This window comes from Rhinatrema bivittatum, chromosome 5 (genome assembly GCF_901001135.1).
Source record: "Rhinatrema bivittatum chromosome 5, aRhiBiv1.1, whole genome shotgun sequence".
Taxonomy (NCBI): Eukaryota; Metazoa; Chordata; class Amphibia; order Gymnophiona; family Rhinatrematidae; genus Rhinatrema; species Rhinatrema bivittatum.
The window spans coordinates 18,757,132-18,777,465 of record NC_042619.1 but is presented as its reverse complement, the minus strand read 5'-3'; the positions used below and the strand labels follow the sequence as shown (position 1 = coordinate 18,777,465).

At 51.4% G+C, this 20,334-nt stretch overlaps 1 protein-coding gene across 2 annotated transcripts in view; it reads right to left on the bottom strand.

The window, feature by feature from the left end:
* The window catches only part of POLD3 (DNA polymerase delta 3, accessory subunit), a 128,385-nt gene that overhangs the window by 77,729 nt on the left and 30,322 nt on the right, over positions 1-20,334 (bottom strand). For both annotated transcript variants that reach the window (XM_029602080.1, XM_029602079.1), the window contains 3 exons: positions 18,876-18,915; positions 18,344-18,476; positions 1,730-1,985 (listed from right to left, as the gene is read on the bottom strand). In XM_029602080.1, the coding sequence (XP_029457940.1) occupies positions 1,730-1,985; positions 18,344-18,476; positions 18,876-18,915 (429 nt within the window). The remainder of the gene's footprint in view (positions 1-1,729; positions 1,986-18,343; positions 18,477-18,875; positions 18,916-20,334) is intronic.

The window sequence follows — 20,334 nt, the reverse complement described above, 5'->3', positions numbered from 1 at the left end:
CGACGCTCAATTTTTCTGGCGGCGGTTCTCAAACACACTGACAGCCACGGGTTCGGAATAAGACGCCGGCATAATTGAGCGTCCATCTTCCGATCTGCGGGCTGATTTTTAATTTTTTTAATTTTTTTTTTTACACTTTTGGGGCCTCCGACTTAATATCGCCATGATATTAAGTCGGAGGGTGTACAGAAAAGCAGTTTGTTCTGCTTTTCTGTGCACTTCCCCGGTGCCAGCTGAAATTAACGCCTACGTTTGGGCAGGCGTTAATTTCTGAAAGTAAAATGTGCGGCTTGCCTGCACATTTTACTTTCTGTATCGTGCGGGAATAATTAATAGGGTCATCAACATGCATTTGCATATTGCCGGCGCTATTAGTTTCGGGAGGGTTGGACACGCGTTTTTGACGCGCTATTACCCCTTACTGTATAAGGGGAAAAGCTAGCGTGTCGAAAATGCGCATCCAAACCTGGGCTAACAGTGCGCTCCACCGTTAGCCCGGAGCGCACACACACACACACTCAAAGGAGTTATGCATGTAAATGTAACATGATGATATAGCAATTTTCAAAAGCCCACTTACACGGGTAAAGGTGAGAGACATAGGGTCTGATTTTCAGGAGTTTTACATATGCAAATGCACTTTACCTTTGAAAATTCACCTGAAGGCGAGCATAGCTATGTATATGTGCGCTTCCTCTGTATCTTTCATACACACACACACATACACAATCCTCCTGTCTCTCATACAAACACACTTCCTGTCTCTCACATAAACACACAAGCTTCTTCAGTCTCTTTCACACACACACACACACTCTCTCATGGCTTCCTCTGTCTCATTCACACGTATTATCACGCTTCCTATCTCTTGCACATACATTCACCCTTCCTCTGTCTCTCTCTCATATACACTATACTGACCCCATAGGACAGATGGTCTGAGGGAGGCAGACAGGTATTTTGTAGCAACAGCCAGCAGCACTAGGCGACATATAACTATTTTACCATGGCTGGATGCATGCAGCAGACAGCAACTTTAATTTTTGAGGGCTGCACTGATAGCACCACCTGCGTGGGACTTAGAGATGGCTGGATGCAGAGAGATAGCCAGGCCACCCCAGGACTCCGAGGGAGAGAGGCAACAGCATGCCAGCACTGCAGGCAGGAACCACCGTGCACAAGAGAAGCTGGAGCTGAGAAGAACTACTGATCACAGCAAGGCCAGGCAGTGCAGCGGCCACCTAGGATTCAGGCCCAACTTAAAGGAGGGGGTGGAAGGGAAGGAAACAGCAGGCTAGAGGGCCCTTTGAGGAAGCAAGTGAGGGAGGCTGAGTGGAGAGAGTTGGAAACACTCCTAGCTGCAGCAGGAAAAACAGTCCTCTCTGTTTTTCAGCTGTGCCAGCCACCAAAAAGAAAACAGCAGGCAGCTGATTGGTGCGACTTCACAACTGCTGACTGGCAACTAGCCCGAGATAGACCAGGCCTTGCTTAACCAGGTTTTTATGTTTTTAGTGGTCAGCTGCTCTGAACATCTTTCAGTGCATTAGGCAGAATATAATTTTTTTTTTTTTTAATAAATACAATGACTCCTTTTCTCAAGAAAACAGGGGCCCCATAACAGTGAGACCTTCCTCCTCCTCCGTAACCCTTACCCCAACCCCATCCCCATGCAGGGAGAAACTGAATTATCACTTTATGCAGGCAAAGGGTGGATAAACAACCAACTCACCGCAGTCACTTCGTGCCCCTCAGCTTTAGACTCCTTCTGCGTATCCTGGGATTTGGAGGCTGTCTTCCCAGTGAACATGCCCATAATTCCTTTAGGCTGCTGGGAAGTGGCCTTGGCAGGGAGCGGTGGGCCGTGCCCATTTGTGGCCAGCATGCCAACGGCAGGTTGGTCTCCAGAGGCTTGTGAAGTCTGCTGTAGGTGCGAGCCCGAGGGTAGAGACCTGAGAACTGCTGCTGGGCACTGAATGGCACTAAACCTTGAAGACAGAAAGGGATCTTTTTAGCAAGATGTCCTATTTCCAAACTCTCAAACAAGGCAATTGGAGACTCAGAGAGGAGGAAGAAATCAAAACACAGGGGACGGGAACTAATCCAGAGCCAGGATTGTCACAGGTGCAATGCCTACCCTAATATATGTGTTGGGGTTTTTGTGAATTTTAGATTCTATGATTCAATGCTCCTACAGGAACAGCAGCACCTCACCCTTCACTCGAGCTCATGTCTCATCCTTCATGCTGCAGGGAGCAAGGAGTGAAATTAACCAGCTTACGGATGATAAGCAGCTGGTTGCTTCACCGATCCATTTATAATTTCATAACTGCTTTCTTTTGTACTTTTTAGGTGTTAAACTGAGTATCTGACAGCGAGCCTGTGAGTACTAGGGACACTCAATTCAAGAACAGAGCAGGCAAAAATTGCACAAGTATCACTCTGCAGCTCCGTCTATGGAATCCCCACTTCTGTAACCCCTCTGATACTCCTGAGCAATCAATGCATTACTGTGCGCTACTTCTCAGGAATTTACTACTCGTGTATCTCCACACTGAAAGGTTACGGCAGCAAAAGTCACCTTCTCTGCAGGATAGAAAACCAATATGAAAATGATTCAATGATGCAAATGCATATAAGTATTAGAGACCGCATAGGTCTCTGCTTCTGATTCGACTATTGTATTGGGTCTGAAATTCTGATGATGGAGTCTTATCCATCAAACTAGAGACAAGGAAAATTGGTTCTTACCTGCTAATTTCCATTCTCTGAATACCACAGATTAGTCCAGGCAACAGAGTTCTGTATCCTTACCAGCAGATGGAGGCAGAGAAGAAAAGCTTTACTAAGCTAGGCAGGGTGCCACCTGCAGTCCCTCAGTATAACCGGTACCTAAGCCACGATGAGTAAACTTCTAAATATTTGTCATCTCCTACAATAGCAGGGAATAGGTAACGCCCTAGAGCCGGGCCCATTGTTCAATATGTAGTCTGAAAACACAACTAACTCCGTCAACAAACTAACATATCTGCACGGATTAACTGAACTCAGAAAACTAAACATAGCAGAGAAAAAGAGAGGTCTTTCCAGAGAGTGCGGGACTCTGGATTGATCTATGGTATTCCAGGAACAAAAATTAGCAGGTAAGAACCTATTTTCTTTTACTGTTCATATCCAAATCAGTCCCAACCCTGGGATATACCCAAGCACCCCTGCCCTGGTCGTGACCCTGAAAGACCCACTTGCAACACACCCTCTCTAAAACCCACCTCTTGTACTGCACACATAACCAGGCAATAAAGGAAAATTAGGGCTTACCTCCGATAATTTTCGTTCCTGTAGTACCAAGGATCAGTCCAGACTCCTGGGTTGTGCCTCCGCACCAGCAGATGGAGACAGAGCAAAACTTGTCAGGCTCCCCCTATATATACCAGGGTGCCACCCACAGCCTGTCAGTATAACGCAATGTCAAAGCAGAACTCTGACAACTAAACACGAACTAAAAACCCCCGGCCTAGGAACCGGAGGAACTCCGGGCCCACAGTCCCCAACGAGAGACTAGCCCCGGAAGCGAAATTAGCATATAGCTAATCAAAAGGAAATCACGCAACATTCGCATAACAGAAAGAGCACACACACACTGCGGACTCTCCGAAAAAACTGAGAAAACACAGAGGGCAGGACTCTGGACTGATCCTTGGTACTACAGGAACGAAAATGATCGGAGGTAAGCCCTAATTTTCCTTTCCCTGTACGTACCGGATCAGTCCAGACTCCTGGGATGTACCAGAGCTGACATTACTTGGGATGGGATCCAGAGAGGCCCGCTCTAAAACACCTGCTCCGAAGTTGCCATCCCTTGCACCCCGAACATCCAAAATATAATGACCCGCAAAAGTATCCCAGGATGCGAAGAGAGACAACCCTGCAATTTCCCAGTGCAGAGGTCCACATACACTATCCCAGGACGCCGCCTGGGACCTCGAACAGCCCTTGAGCCCTCGCTGGACCCATTTACCGCAAAGGGAATGAAGCGGACCCGAAAATCACCTTCAACCAGTGAGCCAGGGTAGCCTTGGAGGCTCTATTACTCCTCCTTTGGCCCTGAGAAACCAAAAAGGGGCGAGTTTATTTGACACCCCCAACTACCGGTGGAAAAACATTCGCGCACTTCCACCTTCCTCAGATCGCTTGCCGATGGCTCCGACCCCTAGAGATCCTGATGCAAGGAGAATACCACCTGTGGGAGAAATAAGGGAACCATGCGTAGCATCCCCCCGCAGCGTCTCCCCGGCTTCCAGTACTCGCAAGAAAATTCCCTGCACCCTGGGGCCTAAACCCCCTGACACTCCTCTGGCAGACGCAACCGCCACCCAGACCACTGTCTTCAACTGAAGGTCCTGAAGGTTGCCTGTGTGAAATAATGTGAAGGAAGGAGCACCCAGGGCTACGAGGATCACACTCCAAAACCAGGAAGGACACTGAACCTTCAAGGTGTCCGCAAGTGATCCGCTCCTCCGGGACCCGGGTCCAAACCAGACGTACCGCTAAAATCTCACTTCAATAACAATAACTCCCGAACTTCACCGAGAACCGCTACCTGAACCCTTAGGTAACCCCAGGATAGCCACAGGATAGACCGAGTGTCAAACCACGGTGTAGAAGGCAAACAGCTGAAAACGGAAGCCCGAGTAACGGGGATCGACCGTTAAACGAACCAGGAATCGAAGATATTGCAAACGCACCCCACGTCAAGCAAGTTGACTCCTTCCGTGATCTCAGCATCGCAGCAAAGTAGCCTTTGCCCCCTTATGCGATGCCGTTCAAAAACCATGCCGCCCGCTCAAGTGATCTACCTGATCGAAAACACATAGGAATCTGGAGGAGGAAACCGAAACCGGAAGACACGGCAAGCACCCCGGTCCCTCCACCGCCAGGTCGAGGAAATAGGCAACTAGGGCCTTCCTGGCCATCCAGGAGTCACTCTAACCACCTTGGATGGATAGAACTCCAGGCGCCGAAGGATTCCGCTGATCAGAGGCCAAGGAGGGAGACGTACCGAAGAATCGTCGTGGACCACGGCAACGTTAGGGCATCTGCTCCTCTTGTCCCCTTTGTCCCTCCGGCAGGTCAAGTCTAGAACATCGCCCTCAGGTCCCTGGCCGGCGTGTCCCATGTGACGCAGATGAGATGGGAGGCCCTGCTGTCAGAAATCATTCTCCTGGACCTACACTGGCGCCTGAAATCCGCCTGAACGTCGCCGACCCTTGTTACGCGAGACGCTGCTAAGCGCAGCAGGTGGCGCTCCATCCACTGCCGCAGGCTACTAGCCTCGAAGACCACCACCTGACTTCTGGATCCCCAGTGCCTAATGCTGGAGATCACCATTGTCGCGTTGTCTGAGAGGACCCGGACCGACTCTCCATAGATCGGCCGATGCGACTCGGAAGCAGCCCAACGGTCCTGAACAGCCTTCCAACCCCAGAGCAACGAAACTCGCATCTGTGGTGAGCCCCGTCCATTCTGGCTTCGTCCATGGTGACGGGAGAAGGACTGTACCGACACTGGGCTCCATCGGGAGAGCAAAGCGGATTGTGATGGATCAAGTGTGGCCCCACTCCGACGAACGGAATACCGTTCCCTGGGTAGTATCGAACCACGCTCTTAGAGAACTCCCGTGATTGACCGGGAACGAGAGGACTCCTCGTGACGTTTGCCACTGCAGTCGCTAGTGATGGCGACCCCACAGAGGGGCTCCGACTGCTCTGACTGCGACAGAAGAGTCAACCGTCCAGGTACAACTGCAGTCGCTAGTGATGGCGACCCCACAGAGGGGCTCCGACTGCTCCGACTGCGACAGAAGAGGCAACCGTCCAGGTACAAGGGTAACAGAGGTCCTCCCTCCGCGGCTGTGCTGCTACGACCACTATGCCCCTGGTAATAGTCCTCAAGGCTGGACACTGCACGCCTGTCCTCCCCGATGAAGAACCGGAGATGTTTCTGGAGATCTGCACTGGACCCGCCACGCAGATAAGCCTCCGGGAGATTCAGGGATGCTGGGAACTCCCGTCCAGCCATGGCGGGCCATGGCGCCCTCTTACGAAGAACGGGAGACGCCGCCATCTGTTGACCCCCTTGCGATCTGGTATGGGCCAGAAGTGTCTTTCCTGCTATGGAACTACGAAGGAAGTGGAGAAATGTCCGTTTCCTCGCTCCTGATGCGGGACCGGCCCCACTGCTCCCAGATCGAACCATCTTTGCAAGGTCCACTGGACCGCTCAGTGTTTGTCTGCGTCCCCGTACGGTGTTTGACTACCGGCAGTACTCCGCGCTCTGACGTGATCCTGGCCCATTCCTCTGAGAAGAGAGCCAAACAACCGAGTCTCCTGATGTCCGGGGGACCGAGGGGAAGGAGCCCCTGGGCACGAGCCCACCGGTTTCCCCCCGAAAAGAGAGGGCTGGATGAGAAGGATGACCTGGAACGGGACTAACTTCCATCGAAGTTAAACCATCTTCTCCAACTCCTTCCCGAACCGCAGCTTCCCCTTGAAGGACCCCGGCATGGACCCGGGCGCACCATCCGCCGACTCATCCTGCCCCGACAGCAATCGGCTCGTCGAGCCCGTAGCAGCCACGGAGCGTGCCAAGGTCCGCAGACGATCATACCGGGCACCTGCACTGTAGACCACTACCGGCTCTCGGTGTCCGCCTGGCGAGCCTCCTCTTCCGACTGGCCCTCATTGGCCAGAAGTCGTAGGACCTAGCCTAGACCGGCTCTTGACAAATACTGCCAAATGCTGTCCAGAACCCCTAGGGCCGAAACCTCAGGGATCTTCTTCAATTGGATCTCCGACTTTCGATCCTGAAGACCCTCCAGAACCGATCCTGAAGCCCCTACAGAGCCGTAGGACCGGTATGGTTGGGTGCTTCATGACCGCTGACACGTCTGCGTCCACCCTGGGAGCTCGCAGGACTTCCCAGACGTCCTCCAGGTCCATGGGAGCGAGCCTAGACTTCTCCGGAGAATCCCTAAGTGCTCCAGGCCGGCTGGTATGAAGGGTCTAAGATCGGCCCTATGGAAGAGACGGAAGAGACCCTGGCGGCATGGCTCCGTCTACCTCTACCCCCCTCGGGGGTGGGGACAGGCTCTCCAAAACCTCCTGTTCCAACGTGTCCTCTGAGGAAGCCGAGGTGTCATGTGGCGGGAGGGCCCTCTGAGCCTGCCTTGCCCGCAAAAATCCCGCAGTGGCCCCCAGGCCTCTCCTGCTGTACGCCTGCGAGACCTAAGGCCTCCGCCAGCCCTACGCAGTATGGGCAAAATAAAAGAGGGAGGTATCCGACTTAGGTAGCATCCCCAAGTAGCTGAATTGAGCACACCTTCTGCATGCGATGCAGCCCTAGCACCGAGCCACTGCTCTTTTTGGAACCTGAGATGCTCTCTGCTCCCTCCCCCGAAGGGCCCGCGGGCGTACACACAGTCTCCGTCCCGTGTGCTATGGGGAGAGGGGGAGAGAGAGAGAGGGAGGGAGGGAAGATCCTACCCCCCGTGGAGGATGGCGAGCCAACCAGGGCTACCGGCTAAGATGGCGTCTTATGCTGCCTCTGCCTGTAGCCACTGCGGTAACGCCGCGGGAGGGGCCCCCAGCGCGACCGGCATCCCGATCAGCCTACCGAGCACCCGTTCGCGCGTCCCCGATGGACCCAGCTCCACGTGCGTGCGCTGACCCGCAGGCCGCACCTCCTCTTGCCCCCTCACCACTGTGAGCCGCGCGCGCCGACCCGCAGGCCGCCCAGACCGCACCACGCGGCAGGAGGTTACCCTTGAGAGCCGCGCGCGCCGACCCGCAGGCCGCACCACGCGGCAGGCCAGGTCAAACCGCGCCGCCTAGGGAGCGAGAACTCTCCCGTGAGAACCGCGCGCCTTCCTGCAAGCCGCGCCACGCGGCAGGCCGGGCTGGTCTGCGCCCCCGACAGGCCGCGCCACGCCGGGCCGGTCCGCGCCCCCGACAGGCCGCGCCACGCGGCAGGCCGGGCCACCGCGCCACGCGGCAGGCCGGGCCAGTCCGCGCCCCCGAACTGAAAATAAACTGAAAGCCTCAAAAAAATCAAAATGTCTTTTTTTTTTTTTTTTTTTTAAATCAACTCACCGGAAACCGCGGCGATCAGGGAGGAAGGAGCCGACCGCGGCGATCAGGGGCGATCAGGGAGGAAGGAGCCGACCGCGGCGATCAGGGAGGAAGGAGCCGACAAACACAATCAAACGCGCCGCTGAGCCGCCGCCGCGAGAACTTACCTCAAATTTTTTTTTTTTTTGAAAAGGCAACATGACGCTGTCCCCCGGCGAGTACTGAAGCGGCCTGGTTGGGGTGAGTGAGCCGGGCTCCCCGGTATCACCTCGGCTGGGCCGGTTCTCACCTGCAGGGTCCTCGACCCTTGGCCACAGCAGCCTACTACCAGGGGGGATGGCCCCCTCGGGACCTAGCAACCCCCTGAGAGGCTCAGGCCCGATCCTCTGGAGAACCTGCAACCAAAAACTCCCTTTTTTTTTTTTTTTTTTTAACTTTACCGCAAGGAGAAGGAAGAGACAAAAGCCTAAAACTAGCCCCTTACACCTATACACTAACACCTAACTGAATCAGGCAAGACTGTGGGTAGGCATCTGACCATCTGCTGGAGACAGAGTTATACTGACAGGCTGTGGGTGGCACCCTGGTATATATAGGGGGAGCCTGACAAGTTTTGCTCTGTCTCCATCTGCTGGTGCGGAGGCACAACCAGGAGTCTGGACTGATCCGGTACGTACAGGGAACAGTGGAATTATGATGCATCCAAAATTGTGCAAAGGCAACCAAGTTGCCGCTCGACAAATTTCTTGTGGGGATACCAAACGACACTCAGCCCAGGACACCGCCTGTGCCCTGGTAGAATGGGCTTGTGGCCCCTCAGGCACCGAACACCCCTTACAGACATAAGCTGATGCAATGGCCTCCTTAAGCCATCTCACTATGGTCGCCTTAGACGCTTTATTCCTTTTCTTTGCTCCACCAAACAGAGGAAAGAAATGATCTGAACGACGGAAACTATTAGTCATTTTCAAATAGTGCAACAATTCCCAAACATACAAACAAGTACAATTCCTTTGCCTGTGGATCTGAATCCAGGCCCCTAAAAGAGGAAATTTCCACTATCTAAGATAAAATGCAGAAACTACCTTCGGCAAGAAGGAAGGTGTGGTGTGTTAACGACACCCCTCTCCTCAGTAAACTGAAGAAAAGGATCCAGACACAACAAGGCCTGGAGTTCTGAAATCCGTCTGGCTGAACAAACTGCCACCGGAAAATCCACCTTCAATGTTACATTCTTCAACATTGATCTTCACAAAGGCTCAAAAGGTGGACCACAAAGGACCTTCAGCACCAAATTCAAATTCCAAGAAGGAACAATCCGCCACAAGTAGTCTCGTGAAAGCCACCAGGAGAGACTGGACCTGAATTTCACCCACAGAGACAGTTGTAGTTGATACTCCCCTTCTGGGGTTTTAGTGGGACAAAAAAGCCATGCTCAGAATCATCTGAAAAAGAAAAAATTGTCTGATCCGGACCCTGACAAAGGGGACAATTGGAGCTGACCTCTGTTCAGATGAGAGACTCTTATGTCTCTTATGAAATTTCTTAGATTTGTAAGCTTTGCGAAGAAAACGAACAAAATCCCCTGAAAAGGCAGAAGAAGAATCTGAAATCTCCTCCAGGCTTTCAGCCAATAAATATGGCCCTGTTTCGCGCGGCTTGTCCCCCCCCCAGGGACCGCCAGCTGCGGCGACAGCGGAGGCGGGTCAGAAGCACCCTGAATAGCTTGTTGTGCCGCCACCCTCAGAGTAGACAGGAGTGCCTCAGTTCCCGCACTGCAGCGAAAAGAGTCTGGGGCAGGAGAGCAGCTGGGCCAAGATTTTGGGGCCGCGCAAAGTGGCAGAGTCCCTTTTTTTTTTTTAAATTGGCAAACTTGATGAGCCTTCCCCCCCCCCGGGGAGACAGGATGAACAGAGACTCTCCCTACAGAGACGCGAGCGCATCTTCACAAGCGCGGCAGGCTGCGCCTTGCGGCATTATAAAGAAAAAACGGCGCGAAATAAAAAGTATGAAATAAACTAAAAAACTAAAAGAAACCCCGGTGAAAAACAAAGGCACGGGCCCACCGAACACCAAAAGATAAGTAAACAACAATTCAGCTGTGAAGAATTATTTTTATTTTTTTCCTGACCGAAATGCTGCGGCCTCCAGGAGCTGCTCCAAGTAGGGTGAGTGAGCCGGGCCCCCCGGTATCACCCCTGCCAGGAGTGGTTGCTGGGTTCAAAACCTCCCCAACTCCGGCAGCCTCAAAAACCAGGAGGGATAGTCCTCCCAGGACTTGGCAACCTCCCGGGAGGCAGTGAAACGGCTGTGAAGAAAAAATAAAACCTTTTTTTTTTTAAATAACTTAAATGAAAAGAACAGGCTCTCTTCGAAAGAAAAAGAAAGCCTGCAAAAAAATTAACTCCTAAACTACCTGACTAAAAAATAACAAAGTACCACAGACTGCAGGGGTTAGGGACGTCCACCTCTGCTGGGAGACAGAGAAATACTGATGGACTGCAGGAGGTGCTCCAGGGTATACGTCAGAGTCATTAGAATGTTTTCTCTGCCTCCCTCTGCTGGCTTGGTGACATAACCCAGGGTCTGGACTGATCCAGGTATGTACAGGGAACACGCTTTGTGCATAAGCAAATTAAAACCAGCAGACCTCTACAAGAACCAGAGACTACTCCTCAGTGCAAGTGCCTCTCTGCACCTCTGTGAGACAGGGAACCGCTGCTGATAGTTGAGGAGGGGACTCCCTTGCCTCTCCCACTGAAGCTGCTAGGGAATCAAAAATGGCTGTCATTTCCGAGCTGACGGGGAAAGCTTCAACGCTAGACCCAGTCACATGTGAGGCTTGTTCTACCGAAGTAGCCATAATCGACACAGACCTCCAAACGCTATGAAGTTTTTGCCCACACACATGCTGATCCTCCCTGCATCTGCAGCACCACCAGCACCACAACGGTAAGCAGAGGAACAGCGCTATGAAGCCAACACCTAGTCTCCTCCACAGGCAGAGAAGCTGCTGAAAAACCCCATTGCTGATCTCATCGAGCTGCTAAGGTAGCTTCCCCCCGGAACCCCACTACTGCACAGATAGATTCATAGAAACCAATACTTTCCTTTGGTGCAGAGGTTCAGGTTCCAGGAGCGCAGGCTGCATGGCAGATCAGAAAAAAACAGACTACTGGCTATATTAGTCTTCTTTCGCCAAACGTTAGCAACCCAGCCCAGGACAAACTGTATAAAAGGGATACTTCCCTGCTCCTCTCTTACTGTGCAGAACTGCCAGCAGATCCCACCACTGTCTCATGGGGCATGAGGGATCCGGACCACCAGATGTCTATCCCACAGACCTCCAGACTGAGCTATTAGAAGGGTCACCAACCCCCTGCTCGTCCACATCAACCAGGGGGCATGGCCCCACCAGGACCTCAAACCTCCTGGGAGGATCCAGAAATTGTCTTTTAATCTTTTTTTTTTTTCCTCTCTCTCCAGACTGCAGGTTTAGCAAATGTTGCTTACCTGATGTAACAGGTGTTCTCACAGGACAGCAGGATGTTAGTCCTCACAAATGGGTGACATCGAGGATGGAGCCCACCACGGAAAACGTCTGTCAAAGTTTAACAGAACTTTGACTGGCCCCTACTGGGCATGCCTAGCACGGCACTGACCCTGCAGCCAGCAGGGGTCTCCCTTCAGTCTGATTTTCAAAGCTACAGGCAGTGCTGAAAAAGTAAAAAAGAAAACGAACCCAACACCGCGGGGTGGCGGGCGGGTTTCGTGAGGCCTAACATCCTGCTGTCCTGTGAGAACACCTGTTACATCAGGTAAGCAACATTTGCTTTCTCACAGGACAAGCAGGATGGTTGTCCTCACAAATGGGTGAGTACCGAGCTGAGGATGTCCTGACTTGCACCAAAGGCACCCAACGGCGTGCAACAGGCACAACAACTGGGGTGTAATTTGGGAACGAGCATCCGCACCCTACCGGGAAGGTGGAAGGGTGTTGGTACATCATGTTGGAAAAAGGTTACGCAAGACAGATTGGCCGAAGATGGAGTCCTGTCTTCCAGCTTTGTCCAAACAATAGTGGGCTGCAAAGGTATGGAGAGAACTCCAGGTGGCAGCCTTACAGATATCAGGAAGCGGCACCGATCGAAGGTGTGCTACTGAAGTCGCCATGGCCCTCACAGAGTGTGCTTTTACACGGTCTTGGAAAGGAATGCCAGCTTGCTGATAGCAAAAAGAAATGCAGTCCGCCAACCAGGAGGAAAGAGCCTGCTTACCCACAGGTTGTCCTAACTTGTTAGGATGGAAAGAGACGAATAATTGAGTGCTCTTTCTGTGAGAAACTGTACGGTCTAGGTAAAAAGCTAGAGCTCGTTTACAGTCTAAGGTATGCAGAGTCTGTTCCCCAGAGTTGGAGTGGGGCCTGGGAAAAAAGATAGGTAGTATTATGGATTGATTGACATGAAACTCCGAAACTACCTTAGGTAAAAATTTAGGGTGAGTGCGGAGTACCGCCCGGTCCTGCAGGAGTTTAGTGTAAGGCGGGTAGGTGACTAGGGCCTGTAATTCACTAATCCTGCGTGCTGAAGTGATAGCCAAAAGGAATAACATTTTCCATGTGAGATACTTTAATTCACAGGAGTGCAGAGGTTCGAAAGGTGGTTTCATTAGACGACCAAGAACCAGATTAAGGTCCCAAGATGGGGCCGGAGGACGTAAGGGTGGCTTCAGATGGAGCAAGCCTTTAAGAAAGCGTGTTACCAAGGGTTGTACTGAGATAGGGACACCCCTGATACCTTTATGGAAGGCGGCTACCGCACTGACATGCATCCTTATGGAAGAGGTTTTAAGACCTGATTCTGAGAGATGCCATAAATAGTCCAAGAAGTTAGAGATTGGACAGGAAAGGGGATCAAGGGACTGAGAAGTGCACCATGATGTGTACCTTTTCCATTTATATGAATAGGATCTTCTGGTGGAGGGCTTTCGCGAAGCTATCAGGACACGAGAAACCGTATCCAAAAGGTTAAAAGGCTGAAGGACTAACCTTTCAACATCCATGCCGTCAGGGACAAGGCCTGGAGGTTGGGATGGAGGAGGCATCCGTCGTTTTGAGTGAGTAGATGCGGGTCCGTCCCCAAGGGAATGTGCCTGCAGATGGAGAGATCCTGGAGTATGGGAAACCACACTTGGCGTGGCCAGTGCAGTGCTATCAGGATCATGGTTCCTCCGTCCTGGCGTAGCTTCACGAGAGTCCTCGACAGAAGAGGAAGTGGAGGGAATGCATAGAGCAGACCGGTTGCCCACTTGAGGGAGAAGGCATCCCTCGGCCGAGAGTGCTGGCTCCGAATGAGAGAGCAGTAATTGTCCACTTTGTGGTTCTGAGGAGACGCAAAGAGGTCTATGTCGGGATAACCCCACTTGTGAAACAGAGAGGTCGCTACGAGAGGATTGAGTGACCACTCGTGTGGTTGGAAGACACGGCTCAGCTGGTCTGCCAATACATTGTCTACTCCCGGCAGGTAGGTGGCCCTGAGGTACATGGAGTGGGAGAGGGCTTCTGCCCAAATCTGCGCAGCTTCCTGACACAGAAGGAAGGAGCCTGTGCCTCCCTGCTTGTTTATGTACCACATGGCCACCTGGTTGTCTGTCTGGATCAAGATTATCTGATTCGATAGGTGAGCTTGGAAAGTTCTGAGCGCATAGCGGATTGCTCGCAGTTCCAAGAAATTTATCTGGTGTTCGGCTTCCTCTCGAGACCAGAGGCCTTGAGTTTGTAAATCGTCCACATGGGCCCCCCAACCGATGTGGGAAGCATCGGTGGTTAGGATTACTTGTGGATCTGGTAGAAGAAAAGGTAAGCCCTGAAGGAGGTTGACTTGAGTCGTCCACCAGGTTAAAGACAGGCGTAGCGCTTGTGTAATTGTGACAATGGAGGACAGAGGCTGAAGAGCTTGAATCCATTGGTGTCGCAGAGTCCATTGGGTAACTCTCATGGCTAGTCGGGTCATGGGAGTGACTTGAACTGAGGATGCCATGTGTCCAAGGAGAACGAGGAATTGGCGAGCTGTGGCAGTGTTTTGAGACTGGAGCTGGCGAGCTAGGGATATCAGAGTCTGGACCCTTTGATGAGGAAGGTAAGCCTTTGCCTGTAAGGTGTCCAAGTCTGCCCCAATGAAGGATAAGGTTTGAGATGGGACTAAGCAAGATTTCTCGTAATTGACAAGAAACCCTAAGGAAAGGAGTGTTTGAATTGTCAATTTTAGGGAGGATTGAGCAATCTGTTGGGTGGAGGCCCTGATTAACCAATCGTCCAGGTAGGGGTAGACGTGGACACCTTCCTTCCTGAGGAATGCTGCTACCACGACGAGGCATTTGGTAAAGACTCGTGGTGCAGATGCCAGGCCGAAAGGTAGTACTCGATATTGGTAATGGTTTCGGCCCACCAGAAACCGCAGGTACTTGCGATAGGATTGTGTTATCGCAATGTGGGTATAAGCGTCTTTGAGGTCGAGAGAGCATAGCCAATCCCCTCTTTGCAGTAGAGGGAGAAGCGAGCCCAGGGTTACCATCTTGAACTTTTCTTTTTGAAGGTACTTGTTGAGGGCTCGAAGGTCTAAGATGGGACGAAGCCCCCCTGATTTCTTTGGTAACAGGAAGTACCTGGAGTAGAATCCCTTTCCTTGCTGAGAGGGAGGGACGGGTTCTATAGCGTTTGATTGCAGAAGAAGGAATACTTCTTGTTGTAAGTGAGCCAAGTGGCTGGTCAGACTCCATGCTTGCAGAGGCGGGGAGTCTGCAGGAAGAGTAGTGAAGTTGAGGTGGTAACCCTATGCTATAATTGCTAGTACCCACTGATCTGAGGTGATCTGTAGCCAGCGGTCTAAAAAGTGGCACAGTCGACCTCCCACAGGGATGGCTGGAAGAGGGGTCTGGCAAGTGCTCTCTACAGGGAAGTCAAAGGCCCGCCGCAGGCCCAGGGGGTGGGGCTACTGTGGGTCTTTGCTTCCGAGGCTGGCGTGGCTGAGCTCTGTTGGAAGACCGTGTAGGTCGAGGCTTAGCCGATGGAGGGTAATACCGACGTGGCCTAAAGAACGACTTTTTAGAGTCTTTCTTAGATGGTTGTTTGGAGGTCACATCAGAAGGCGTGGATGAGAGTTGTTTTAACGTCTCATGGTGATCTTTTAATTCGGCTACTATTTGCTGAATTTGTTCTCCAAACAAGTTGTCCCCTAGGCAGGGTAAATCAGATAGCCGGTCCTGGACCTCTGGGCGAAGGTCTGATGATTTTAGCCAAGCCCAACGTCTGGCTGAGATGGCTGTGGCTGAAACTTTTGTGGAAGCATCGAAGATGTCATATGCAGTCCTAATTTCATGCTTCCCGGCCTCAAACCCTTTGTTAAGGAGGGCTTGAAGCTGTGGTTGATATTGCTCAGGCAAGGCATCCGCATATTCTTGCATCTGTTTTAGGATAGCTCTGTTATATTGAGTCATATAAAGCTGATACGAAGCTATGCGTGAAATTAACATAGCTCCGTGATACACCTTCCTTCCTACACTATCTAGGAATTTGTTATCCTTGGTAGGTGGAGTTGAAGAGTGTGGCTTTAGACGCTTAGCTTTCTTTTGAGCTGACTCAACAACGACAGAGCGATGATCCAGTTGAGGCTTCTGAAATCCCGGTGCTGACTGGACAAGATATGTGGAGTCAGCTTTCTTATTGACTGGGGAGACAGATGAAGGAGATTCCCAGTTTTTCTTTAGAAGATCTAGAAACACCTGGTGAATAGGGATGGAAGCGATGATTTTGGGAGCATCCAGAAATTGGAGTAGTTCCATCATCTGGTGCCTGTCATCTTTTTCAGATTGTAGCTGAAAAGGGACTAACTGACATCTCCTTCACAAAATTGATGAAAGAGAGATCCTCAGGAGGAGAACGCTTTCTGCTCTCTGTAGGAGACGGTGGTGAAGGTAAATCCGTGTCAGAAGAGGTATCATCACCCCAGGTATCATAGGGATCATGCGGGGCTTGAAGCCCTGAAGGTCCTGGTTGAGGGTCCGGGATATTAAGAGGAACCACCGAGGGTATCGAGTATAATCTCGATGGCATCGGTGCTGAAGGCGGAGCTGGAAACGGCATCGAGGGCTTCGGTGCTGTCGATGGAATCGGTGCCGGCCTTGGAATCGATGGAGCCGAAGGATATATCGGTGGCGAGGGATGAGAAGGCACCGATGGGACCACCCCTGAAGGGGGAATTACGAACGGTGTTTCCCCTCCCGATGATAATCCTGTCGGAGACAGTGGTGTTGTCGGTGCTACTGAAATCACCGATGGAAGGGCCGTTAGAAGCGCTTCCATGCGGTGCAGTAGCGGTGCTAGTGCTCCCACCAGTGGCTCGGTGGTCGGTTCCTTCCTCGGTGCCGGAATCGGTGCCGGAGTCGGTGCAGGTTGGAACTTCTGCATCGCCTTTTCGATGGCCTCCTGGACCAGCCGGTCCAGTTCTGCCCGGAGACCAGGGGTAACGAGACCCGGCTCGACGGGAGAGGGAGGCTGAGGCTGAGCCGGAGGGACCACCGTAACCGGTGGGATCACGGCTCCCACACCCCGAGGGGGTGAGGGTTTCCTCGGTGCCTGCGAACGAGATGTGGACGGTGCCAGGTCTGATCGAGGCTTTTTAGTCGGTGGCTCGGTCTGTACGGAGGTCGATGGTTCTGGATCCTCGACGGGCCGAGACTTGTGCCGTCGATGGCGATGTTTTTCTTTCCGATCCCCTCGCCCATCCGGGGAAGGGACGGGAGTCGACGGCCGGGAAGTCATCGATGGTGGACGGTCACCGGAGGGTTGACGATGATGGTGCAACTTCGACGGTGCCGGTTCCGATGACGTCGATGCTATCGATGGCGTTGGGGTGCGAGCATGGAAGAGGAGCCCCATCTTCTCCATCCTGGCTTTGCGACCTTTGGGTGTCATTAAGGCACATTTGGTGCAAGTCAGGACATCATGCTCGCTGCCTAAACACAAAACGCAGACCCTATGGGGGTCTGTGATTGACATAGTCCGGGTACAGTCCGGACATCGACGAAACCCCGTCGCCATGGCCTTGGGCCAAAAATTTAGTCGCGGGATTGGTGACTGTCGACAGGCCTCAAGGGCCAAACTCGACGTAAGTCGACCAAAAACGGCAAAAAACTTACCGGAGTTCCACGAGATGTAAAAATTGGTCGAAGGGAGACCCCTGAGGGGTAAATTTTCTTCAGAATATAAAATTCCGATTTCCTGTCAGGAACGTGGTAAAGAGCTCCTTTCGCCGCATGGCAACTGCTGCGCGGAAAAAAGAAGACTGAAGGGAGACCCCTGCTGGCTGCAGGGTCAGTGCCGTGCTGGGCATGCCCAGTAGGGGCCAGTCAAAGTTCTGTTAAACTTTGACAGAAGTTTTCCGTGGTGGGCTCCATCCTCGATGTCACCCATTTGTGAGGACAACCATCCTGCTTGTCCTGTGAGAATACACCATCTACCAGAGACAGAGAAATACTGAGAGACCGCAGGAGGCACATCGGGTTATGTACAGTGTCAGTGAAACTTTCTCTGTCTCCATCTGCTGGCAAGGAGGCAAAACCCAGGAGTCTGGACTGATGTAGGTACATACAAAAAAAATGTTTATTGTCGAAGTCAGCGTTCTGTGAACTCTTTGCATCGGGCTCCTCCTCCTCCCAAACCAGGATGGAGTTATAATCAGAAAAAAGGGTCACAAACAAACTGATGGATTGGGATGTGACTGACTTCCACCAGTACATGGGATACCCTTTGTGACATCATAATCAATCGGGACTGATCAGAACTAGTAACAGTAAGGCAATTTGTTACTTTTATTTATTTAATATACCATCACATCAACCTTGCACTCCATGCAAAGTATGTTTATATATAATTACAGTTACAATAATATCGTAACTGGGAAAGAATTGGTCAAGTAGAGAGAAGGAAACTGCATCAAAGCATCTTAAGTTGTGTGTTGGCTATGATGTGGGTTTCCTAGCATGGCTGACCCCCAGGGGCTCATAGGAATTGCAAAAGGAAGCAGCTTGAAGAATTTCAGAAACACTGATTTAACAGTGGGAAATAATTATTCTTTTTCTTCCACATGCAGTGAAAATACTGCCCAGCTCAATTTCAACCCACGGCACCTCGACAGGATATTCACCAAGGACAGCACACTCACTTGTTGCAGTTCTGAAGGTTGGTCTTGATGATATCATAGTCCGTGTTAAAGAGCGGCCCGCTGTCCTTCAGCACGGCTTTCTGGATGCTGTACACATGCACACTGGCTGTCACCGCCAGCCTGGCCTTCGTGGCTGTCAAGTGAAAGAGAAGTACTTGGTAAATACAGATGTCAAAGCATGAGCAAGCCATTTCAAAATACGTGCACTGACAGAGCTACCTGCTGTGGCTAAACAAAGTCATCTTTTCAGTCATCCTCAGGTAAAGACCCCAGGCCTGCTTCTGCCACCGCAGCTATAAAACTCTTTAGCTGGGACTTTTCACCAGACATCATTCCTTCTCGTAGCAGAAGCGTATTCCATTAATGTAACGCCGGCCCGCTTCAGTTTAGAAAGGCCAGAATAAATGCCACCTTATCCCTTTAACATTGTAAAGAACTACAAATCTAACTGTTCTATATAGAGTGGCTTAGACTGTATACTGGAAAGACAAGCTACATTTTATAACACAAATATGAAAGGGCCTGAACTTACTTTCCAACTGCTCTTCCTTCACCACTGCCACCTTGTGGAACTGCAAAGGAAGGACAATTAACTGTTAGAGTCCCCAGGGCTATCCTGGGACCTCAAGCAGATTTAATACCATTGTATTTCCCCAGACCAGGAACAGCTCACCCAGGTATACAATGGTGGGAGCTGTCTTCTCCAGAATCTAACGCAGCATGGAGAAGAGAGTCCCCATCATCTCAGGGCCAAGTAAAGATGATGCCAGTGTAAGGAGCTCTAAAATATTAGAGAACAAGGCAACCCTAAAGGAAAACTACTCTATTTAGCTTTAACACTTTATTGATTTTACTTTATATTCCCTCCCAGCTCACTTAGCCCAGGCATTGCAGCAACAGTGCTTAGTCATGCACACCAGGGCTCCTTTTGCAATCATTATACAAGTCCAGCCACCAGGTGTCGCTGTTGCACAAATGGCAGAGGAACCTTTTCAAGGGGCTTTCAATGTTGATTCCGCAATGTCCTCAACCCTGGCTGACCTGAACTGATCTAAAAGTCAAACCCAGGTCTTCCTCATTGCACTGCACAGCCACCAGGCCGATTCCAGCTTCTGTTTTAAAAAAGCTGAATTTGAGTATTTGGGTTCGGATCCCCCATCCAGTGGACCTGAGTCACCAAAGTGGTGCCTCAGGTCCGGAGATGGAGTGAAGATGGCTGCCGCTACTGTGTGCGCCTCAGAGGCAATACCCTTCCAGCCTCAGACCCAGGCACGCTGTCTGGGGATAGTGGAGAGGAGGTATTGCACTGAGGAATAAAAGCAGGGAAAAGGCAAATAAAATAAAATGCTGAATTTATTTCAATCACTTTTGCAGCATTCCTGTAGCAGGTTTTCTGTTGAGTTCCAGCAGAGAATCAGACAGGGTGCAGCTCCCTTGTGCGTACCAAAGCTCCAGCAGGAGCTCCCACCGGACACTGGCTCAGTGCTATGAGAGAGCCTGAAATGTTGTATATTCCTAAAACAAGACACAGATGCTGGCAAGTGCTATCCACGTTTAAAACATTTTTCACTTTCCCTTTTGAAAGTAACACGTCCATTTATATAAAATCAAATTCATTAACTGTCGCTTGAAATCTGACATTTTGGCTTAAAAATCTCTTCTCTGTGAAACAATGGGGACATCAAGTGGCCATTATGCATACTGCAGCTGTATCTTTCCCATGGCTAGGAGAGACCCTCAGGGGCCGCTGCAATTATGTGCGCTGAAAGAGGGCGCTGACTTGAGCACCCGTTTCTTTAATGCACGCATGGCGCCCGCAAGGGGGGGCGCAATGCAATATGGAAATTAGGGGGGGGGGTTCGCGCTAGGAAGGAGGCGCTAGGGTCGCTTGCGCAGCCTTCGCGCCTCCTTCTTAACGCAACCTGCCGCGGCTGCCGGTTATGAAGACCGACGCCGGTAAACTCGGCCTCGGTTTTCATAACCTGCCTGTC